We start from the raw sequence: 9670 nt of genomic DNA, 5'->3' as shown, positions 1-9670 counted from the left end.
TCCGCCCGCCTCGGCCTCCCAAAGTGCTGGGATTACAGGCTTGAGCCACCGCGCCCGGCCTAATTTTTTTTTTAAATAGAGACAGGGTTTCACTGTGTCACTCAGGCTGGTCTCGAACTCCTAGACTGAAGCAATTTGCCCACCTCTGCCTCCCAAATGCTGGGATTACAGGCGTGAGCTACCAGGCCTGGCCTGTATTTATTTTATTTATTTATTCATTATGAGATGGAGTCTCACTTTGTCACCCAGGCTAGAGTGTAGTGGTATGGTCTTGACTCACTGCAACCTCTGCCTCCCGGGTTCAAGCGATTCTCTTGCCTCAGCCTTCTGAGCAGCTAGGATTACAGGCACACACCACCACACACAGTTAATTTTTGTATTTTTGTAGAGACAAGGTTTTATCGTATTGACCAAGCTGGTCTCGAACTCCTACCTCAAGTAATCCACCTATCTCAGCCTCCCAAAGTGCTGGGATTACAGGCATGAGCTAACACACCCGGCCTAAATTTATTTTTCTTTTAAAAAAATGCGGCCAATGTTTGGGCCCAGTGCCTCGCACCTGTATTAAAGATGTGAGTCTTTAATACCAGAAATGTGGGAAGGCATTCCTTCCTGGTCTGGTGGGAAGACTCACGGACGCACACCACCAGTGGATGTGGATACCAGAGTCCTCTCGTTTACATCCCCACGGCAGAACGCCAAGAGTGCCAAGGATGAGTGTCCTTCTGGACATCTGGGAAAGCACCGGCCCCGCCCAGCACAGGTGGGCAGCAGATTTGATGCCCTGCGAGGCCCGAAGGTGAGAGAGGTGGTGCCTGTGTCAGTGCGGCTGCGTGGGGTGTGGCCGGCGGGGAAGCTGGGGTCTGGGCCCTCTGGGCCTCTCGGCGGGTCCTTCGCTCTGCACCTGCCTTTGTGCCATCGCCAGGGGCTGCTCGCAATGGCAGGGTGAGCTGCAGAGCATTTGCCAGGTGGTCCCGCAAGGGTGGTAAGGGTGTTGGGAGGGCCCCAGGACCCCTAAAGCACATGGGGCCCACGCTGGCCCTTCCTTGCTGTGCCCCTCAGGGTATCTGCCCTGCATTTCAGCTCATTCCCCGTCTAAATGGGACAGCCTCTGCCCTAGACGTGTTTTGTCGTTTGTTGAGCTGAGCACTGAGATTCAGGCCCTGCTCACACTCAGTGTTCCCAGCGCTGAGACTCACTCCCCAGATGCACCCCTGTCTGCAGCTGCCTCTCCTGGGTGGTCCTGGGAGCATCTGCCTGGGCCTTTGAGCCAGGCCCACTGTCTCCTTACTGCTCCCCGGGGAGTGGGTGGGGGGAGTCCTGTGGCTTCCTCCGGGTTGGAGAGGGTGGCTTTCAAGACGATGATGTCTTTTCTAGACACAACACAGCAACCACATGGTGACCGGTAAATCACCTCAGCAGAAAGAAGACAGGTCCCCAAAGCCACCCCAGGCTCCCAAGCGCCCTGAGGAGCATGGCCGCCAATCCCACAGCTCCTCCTCCCTTGCCAGTGGCGCCCTCCAGGACACTTGGAGGTTGCTAGACCTGGGATCCAGCCCTTCTGGCCTCACCTCCCAGGGTGACTCAACTCCAGGTAGGAGACTGCCCTCCCCAGGAGCTGCCCACAGCTGACAGCTGGTGGGGGCCACCCTCTCCGAGGGGCATGTGCAGAGTCAGCACCCTGCATGCCTCCCACACCCTGAAATCCCTGCACTTTGGTTGAGTAATGCATGGAGTCTCCTTACCTCTCATTTGGCGCCTGAGTGTTTCCCGGGTTATGGCGCAAAGCCCTGAAGGGCAGAAACCATGCCACCTCCTAGCGCGGCACTGTCCACCAGGGTGCATGCTGACGTAGAAGGGAACCCAGGTGAGACGCGCAGGCACTGGTACACTTTAGACAGCCCGGCTCCCGGGGAAGAGCCAGGCTAACCCCAGTGATGCTCAGCCTCGGGGGCCAGACAAGTGTCACGCCGCATCCTTGTCCTCATCCTGCTTTGCTGCACAGACATCGTCGCCCTGAGACTCTGCTGTGCACCTAAGTCATAGGCCTGGTAAACTCAGCAGGTCACAGTGCCAGCTCCTGCAAGTGGTCTCAGGAAGTTTTCAGGAAGGTCTATTTGAAGGGTGCACCTTGTGGGGACTGCATGGGTCCATGACGTAGCGAGAAGGGTGGAGAGAGACAGATGCTGCTTCAAAGCAGCTAGAGTGGTGGGACATGCGATGTGTTGGGGCGGGAGCGTGTGTCCGTCCTGTGTGCCTGTGTGGAGGGCGTCCCCTTCTTACCTTGCAGCTTCTGTCTTCCATCATGAGGGTGTGCCGCATTCGTTTAAGCATTCTCTCCTTCATGCGCATTGTAGGCTATTTCCAGTCCTTTGCCATCACAGATACTGTTAGAATAGAAACCTTACAGGCTGCAGTGTGTGAAAATACACGTGTAAGTGCCCCGGCTTGCTTAGTCGAGGCTGCCTGCACACCACGTGTGGGGGACACCATCGCCTCAGCCTCCACTGCCCACCCTGAGGCTGCTCCCAGCAGCAGCGTCTGAGAGTCATGGAGCCTCACGGAGCTTTTGCTGGTGGCAGGCAGGATTGGAATCAGCGCCTCTGTTAGGAGGTCGTGCCTCTTCATGTGTGTTTAGGAGTTACTTCCTTTTCCTGTTCTTCAGTTCTCTGCCCCTTTGTATATTAGATTGTCGTCTGTCTTACTGATTTGTAGCAGCTCGTTATATGTGAGAGAAATTCAGACTTTTCGGTGACAGCAGTGCAAATATTTTCTCCCAGTTCTTCATGTTTTTAAATGTTTCGTGTGGTGTTTTTTTATGTTCACATTTTTTATTTTTATGTAATTTAATGTCCTTGTTTTTTATCTTTTCTGGTTTGTTTGTTTTTTTTTCCTTTGAGACAGAGTTTTGCTCTTGTTGCCCAGGCTGGAGTGCAATGGTACGATCTCGGCTCACTGCTACCTCCGCCTCCCAGGTTCAAGTGATTCTCCTGCCTCAGCCTCCCAAGTAGCTGGAGCTACAGGCACCCGCCACCACTCCAGGCTAATTTTGTATTTTTAGTAGAGATGGGGTTTCACCATGTTGGCCTGGCTGGTCTCAAACTCCTGACCTTGTGATCCGCCCACCTCAGCCTCCCAGAGTGCTGGGATTACAGGAGTGAGCCACCGCGCCCGGCCAGAACCCCTTCTTATTAACCTCCAATGGCAATGGCTCCCAGTTTTCCATTGCTCATGCTTCCTGCGTATTTGGACTCCCGCCTTTGTTATGATGATAAATGTTCCATGTGCATTTGGGGCTGTATCCAGACGGTTCATTCAGCCGCTCTCAGTCTGTTCACAGGCAGTTCCATCGGGTCAGAATCAGTGTCACTTCCTGGTCCTTTTACCTGTCTGGCTGATCTAGGATCTCCTCTTTACCCTTCTCTCTCAGAATTTTCTTGGTTATTTGCATGTATTTGTTTTTTCTTTTTTCTTTCTTTTTAAATTTAGTAGAGAGAGGGCTGGAGGCAGCGGCTTGCGCCTGTAATCCCAGCACTTTGGGAGGCTGAGGCAGGTGGATCAGTTGAGGTCAGGAGTTCGAGACCAGCCTGGCCAATATGGTGAAACCCTGTCTCTACTAAAAATACAAAAATTCGCTGGGCCTGGTGGTGCATGCCTGTAATCCCAGCTACCTGGGGGAGCTGAGGCATGAGAATCGCTTGAACCTGGGAGGTGGAGGTTGCAGGGAGCTGAGATTGCACCACCTCTTTCCAGTCTGGGTGAGGGAATGAGACTGCCTCAAAAAAAAAAAAAAAAAATTTAGTAGAGATGGTGTCTCCCTATGTTGCCCAAGCTGATCTCAAATTCCTGGACTCAAGCGATCATCCTGCCTCAGCCTCCCAAAGTGCTGAGATTGCAGGTGTGAGTCACCATGCCCAGCCTATTTTTGTATAATTTTTAGGCTTGGCTTGTCTGAGTCTGGTTCCGCCAGCCCCTCCCCACAAACGCTATTGTAAGTGTTCTTGGGATTGATGTATTTTCCCTTCTGCCTTAGGAAGGAATGGGGTTGTGTGGCTGGCTTCTGCTCCCTGTGTGCTTCAGTTCCGGCATCACGACTGTGGTGCGTCCCGCTCTGTCTTCCTGACCCTCCCACCTGCACTCCATGGCTCTCCTTTGTGCTCAGGATTCTTAGGGGCACTGCCTCCTTGCATTTTTAATTTACAACAAAACATATTGTCCGAATTTTCATCAGCTCAATGGAAAGTTCTTCTGGAGACTGTTCGTGTTCATTAGTTTACTTGTTTCCTTTCTCCTTTCCTCTTGGAGCACTTTTGTTTCTTGGCTCCCCCCTCATTGTTTTTTATTTTTCTTTTTAGAGACAGTGTCTCATTCTGTCACCCAGGCTGGAGTGCAGTGCCGCAATCTCGGCTCACTGCAGCCTCGATCTCTTAGACTCCAGCGATTCTCCCACCTCAGCCTCCCAAGTAGCTGGGACCACAGGCACACACCACCATGCTCAGCTAAGATTGTTTTAGTTTTTTGTAGAGACAAGGTCTCGCTATGTTGCCCAGGCTGGTCTCGAACTCCTGGGCTCAAGCGATCGCGATCCTCTCACGTTACCCTCTCAAAGTGCTGGTATTACGGGCATGAGCCACTGTGCCTGGCCTCATCTTTAAAACAGGTAAATTTTTACTCGACTAGCTATTTGAAAAAGTTTGTATGGAAAACGAAGCCAGAGCCATTTTCCAATCTAGCAGAGTTTTGTTGTTGATTTTAGCTTTAAGTACAAGTCTGCACCTGTCTGGCTTTAACAGCTGATATAGCTTCTCGCTTCCCTTTCCCCACATATACTGCACTTTGCAGATACGGCCTGTTCTGTTCCTGGTTCACTCTCCCTCCTCTCTTCCAGGAACAGAACAAGGTCAGGGAAGCACTTGCTGCCAGCCCATGTTCCTACTCCTGAAACAAAGAATTAGGTCCTACCCTCAGGGCATGCCCTCGCCCTTGAGAAGTGCCCTCTCCCTGCTCTTTCTGGGGTCTTTAACGAGGCATCTGTATGTCTTTGACACAGCCCTTGCCAAATTCCTGCAGCCTTTGGTAGCCCCCGCTCCACCCATCACCTTTTCTAGCTCTTAGTTTTAATGAAAATGAAGTTTGCATTTTTGCTTTTCATTGTTAGTACTTTTTTTTTTTTTTTTGCTTTTGGATGGTTTACAAGGATAGTGGAGGAGTGCTAGCTTCGTGATGCCTTCTTCAAGTCTGAAATCTGTCTTGTTTTCTGATCAGTGCAGTCGAAGAAATGCATATTCCCCCAAACGCTGCTTTGCTTTTACCGTGTCTCCTAAATCTTGGCATCCCCATGGTTCCCTCGTCCTTCCCTAGCAGGACTTAAATTCAACTCATTTTGCTTTAACTTAAATGGAATTGTTCCTTAAGCTTCTAGATTTGTGGAATTTTATTTTTTTGTCTGTTACTGATTTCTAATATTTTTACATTCTGGTCAGAGAATTAAATTACTGTGATGTTAATTCTTCTGAGAGGAAAATATTAGTTCTTAAACTACAATTATCAATTTATCTGTTTTTGTCAATTGTTGCTTTATGTGTTTTGAGGTCCATTGTTAGGTGCATATATGTTTAGGGTTTTTGCCTTCTTGATCTTTTCTTCCCTTTACCAGTATGTAACATCCCTTATAACCCCTCATGTTTTATTTCACCAAAAAACCGATTTTGTCTGACATGAAAATTGCTATAGGCCGGGAGCAGTAGCCCACACCTGTAATTACAGCATTTTGGGAGGCTAAAGTGGGAAGATCACTTGAACCCAGAGGTTCCAGACCAGCCTGGGCAATATAGTGAGACATCATCTGAAGGAAAAAAAAAGGGCCAGGCGCAGTGGCTCATGCCTGTAATCCCAGCACTTTGGGAGGCTGAGGCAGGAGGATCACTTGAGCCCAGGAGTTCAAGGCTGCAGTGAGCTGTGATTACACACTGCACTCCAGCCTGAGTGAGAGAGCAAGACCCTGTCTCTAAAAAAAAAAAAAAAAAAAAAAAGTTATAACTAGGGAAGGAGTGGTTAAACCGTGCAGTGGAACGCTGCAGGTAGGTCCAGTTAGGTCAGGACAGAGGAGCAGCCCTGGCCTTTTTGCAAGGTGAATGTCACTGGTGGTCTTAAGTGTGGTCTTGGGGGAGTAGTAGAATTGTCATTCAATCCTTGCTGGCTTGAGGAGAGGATGGGATGGACAACATATCCAAGAAACTTTGCTCTGAAAAGCAGCAGTGAAACGAGGCCATATTTGTGAAAATGTGGAGTCAAGAGGAGAGGCTCACAAGCTGTCATGTAAAGCCTGCCAGCAGGCAGTGGGAAATGGGATGACTCGGGAGAGAAGTCCTGGAGGAGGCAGCGGAAGGAGTTCAGTGCCCGTGTGCAGGGCTGGCCCTTAATAGGGCAGAGGCAGAGATGGGTACCGAAGCCAGGAGGTTGATGGCAGCCAGCGCTGTGCACTTACCCAGTCTGCACGCTGACAAGCCGGCCTGGCAGGAGACAGGAGGCTCCTGGGTCAGAGACCAAGGGCTCTGTCCACATAGCAGGCAGCCGGGCAGGCAGTGGCTGCAGGTGCGATGGACGTGCGTCTCAGCTGAGGAACCCAGGCCTAGAGCGGCCACAAGCACCCGCCCTCCGAGTCCCAGAGCGCCACAAGCACCTGCCCTGGACCTGAGGGAGGTGCTCGCTCCGGCTTCGGAGCCGCTTGCTGGACACACACCCTTGCAAAGGGTCTGAAGCAGGGGCCAGGGCAGCCTCCATCGTGCAGGAGTGCACAGGCCCCAGAGGCTGTCCCTGGCCCCAGCAGCTGGCCTGGTGGTGGGAAAAGGTTTTGGCAGATTCCTTTCATTTCCTCTTACATGCTCAGCATCCAGGCTGAGAGCCTGACGCTGGCCACAGCCTCTGAAGAAGGAAGGAGCGGTGTAGGAGGTTTGAGAAAGCGGGTTGTAAAATGGTGGGTTGGCACCTCAGGAAGCAGATCTGGCAGAGAGTGAAGAGGGCCACCAAGCTCTCCGTGAGACCAGGGAGCTGGTGACTGCAGGAGTCACCTGGGGCAGAGGCCGTGCTGCAGGAAGGAGCGTTGCTGACACAGCGGCACACGTCCGCCGAGGCTCAGAGCGTGGGTGGCCTGGGAGGGAAGCCGGGCTGGTATGGATCAGGTAAGATGCTTTTAGCTACAAGTCACAGGACAGGATACGAAAGTGATGTGAACCAGAGCTTCCCAGCCTTTATCTCCTCGTGACAACTGTGGAAAATGACACCCTTTACTAAAATAAGGAGGTAACTGCGGGGTCCGTATCCCGAGCACCCAAAGTGGTCTCAGCAGGCAGCGTGCGCGGCCCTGTGGCAGGACTCGCTGACTGAGGCACAGGAGCTTATTGGAGCCCGCAGTCCCAGGTAAACGGGCCTCAGGTGGCCCCTCTGGAATTCTCTTTTCTCCTAATGGCTCCTCAGTGCTGCAGACACTCCCACCATCCCCTCAGAAGGCCAAGGTGAAAAGCCTCTCTCTCCTGATCTTTTTTCTTTTAATCAGAGAGGGAGAAGCTGCCCAGAGCCCTCAGCAGACCTGCTGTCCATCTCCTGGCTATGGGGGTCTTGTTGCCTCCCTGTGACCCAGCTCCAGGAGACTGTCTTAACAGAGTCTTAAACCCTAAGCCCCATGAGTGAGGCCATGTCCCTGAGAGCCTGGTGCCTGCAGCTCAGTAGCACTGGGGCCTCTTGGCAGGAAAGCTGGGGAAGCACTGGGGGCCTCAACAGGTAGAGGAGGGGTGGCCAGATGCAGGCCCTGCTGTGCCCCTGCCTCCCTAGGCTGAGACGGGATGGCTGGTATTTATTTTTTCTTTATTATTTATTGTAGAGACAGGGTCTCTCTATGTTGCACAGACTGGGCTAGAACTCCTGGCCTCAAGCAATCCTCCTGTCCCAGCCTCCTGGGTAGCTGGGATTACAGGCGGGAGCCACCATGCCTGGCAATGGCTGGTATTTCTTAGCAGCGGTGTTGCAATTAAAAGCAAGCAGGCAAGATACACTTCAGCATAAGTCCAGGGGGCTTTTGATTCACCCTGTGAAGGATTTAGGAAAAGACTGAAGTAGGTAATGCGGTTGAGTTGTTTAATGATCTGCGAAGTATCTTGATGCTGTCCTTGTGTTTTGAATATTTGAGCGTGCTTAACTGAATTATCTGTGTGATATTTTTACTTGGTGTAAGAATACTTTCCTTCAAACCTTGGAAACTGCATCAGTGAAGTAAGGGGTACCACCTAAGGGCACCAGGTTTCTGGTTAAGCTGCGACACTGGGCCCTCCAGTGCACTGACACTAGGACGGAGTGCAGCTCAGGAGTCGCTCCCCAGACACGCAGTCTGCGAGCTCCATTCTAGAAATCGAGAGGAAGTGTCCTCCTCTTTTTTAAACATGTTCCGCACATTGTGGGTAACAGAGTGTGCACACTACACAGTCACAATTAGAGTTTAAAGTAATAATGTTGCCAGGCACAGTAGCTCAGCCTGTAAACCCAGCACTTTGGGAGGCTAAGGTGGGTGGATCACTTGAGCCCAGGAGTTCAAGACCAGCCTGGGCAACATAGCAAGACCTCATCTCTGCAAAATAATAATAATCATAATAATGAAATGATACTGAAATAGTTAACAATTTAGTAGCATCTAAATTAATGACATGAACGACTATTGTCGGACATGGTGTTTAGTCACAATGTCACGCAGCTGTGTTGAACAGCCACACTCCTCTTGGGCCTGGGACGGGCCCCGAGCCACCCTCCTGCTCATGTCCACAGCCCTCCTTTGCCAACCTATCCAGACCCAGCAGTTACCCCATCCCAGGGCATGGCCTACCTCTGAGGCTGGAACAGCTGCCTGGAGTTGGGGCTCCCCCATACACCCTGGATGCGGCTCTTTGGAGGACCCACCTCCAAGCCTAGCCTCCTCTCACCTGCGTTTTTATGACAGCCTCAGATAGGTCTCCACACAGACTGATGGGGCCCAGCACATCCAACCTCATCTCCCTCCCTTCTTCCCCCAGCCACCTGCACTACAGCTCCAGCCTGCCTGCACCTGTGGGTGCCTCCCAACCCCCGGTGCACCTGTGGGTACCCCACCTGCAGACCCTGCAGCACCTGCAGGCACCCTTCTTGTTTGCCCAGCACCTGCCTCCTCCAAAACCTGCACAGGAGACCTGTCCCCCCATCCAGCTTCCTTCCTTCCCGCACCAGCCTCAGGCCATGCCATTTTGCTTCCTAAACTGAATTCCACTGGTCTGCTTCAGAATGTCTCTGAAGGCAGGGGCATGGTCTGCAGGTGGGGTACCCACAGGTGCACAGGGGTGGGGGCACCACAGATGCAGGGGCATGGTCCTTGATTCCTGTCCCTTCCGTTTACAGGGAGATAACCGGGAGAAATGGGAGCATGGGAGGCCCTGAGTCTACAAAACCTAGGAGTCTCAGAAAATGTTTGATAGACTAGAGAAACTACCAAGCATTATCCAAAAAAAATGTGAGGCTTGAAAAATAGAGACTTCCTGGATGGAAGCATTAAACGTACAAAGGCAGCAGTTTTCTCCAAAGTAAAGTAATCTGTAGTGTCATTCTAATCAAAATACAGACATAATTTCTCACCACTCCCACCCCCACCCCC

The 9670-nt window shown here is 51.8% G+C and overlaps 1 protein-coding gene across 1 annotated transcript in view; it reads left to right on the top strand.

Moving 5' to 3' along the window:
* The window catches only part of CCDC57 (coiled-coil domain containing 57), a 142921-nt gene that overhangs the window by 115300 nt on the left and 17951 nt on the right, over nt 1-9670 (top strand). Inside the window, exons 17-18 of the mRNA XM_011926598.1 lie at nt 603-799; nt 1378-1594. Of these exons, the coding sequence (XP_011781988.1) occupies nt 603-799; nt 1378-1594 (414 nt within the window). The remainder of the gene's footprint in view (nt 1-602; nt 800-1377; nt 1595-9670) is intronic.

Source organism: Colobus angolensis, unplaced genomic scaffold (assembly GCF_000951035.1).
Source record: "Colobus angolensis palliatus isolate OR3802 unplaced genomic scaffold, Cang.pa_1.0 Scaffold1, whole genome shotgun sequence".
In the NCBI taxonomy this organism is placed as follows: Eukaryota; Metazoa; Chordata; class Mammalia; order Primates; family Cercopithecidae; genus Colobus; species Colobus angolensis.
Note: the sequence above shows the minus strand (reverse complement) of the source record. Positions and strands in the feature narration are given on the sequence as shown.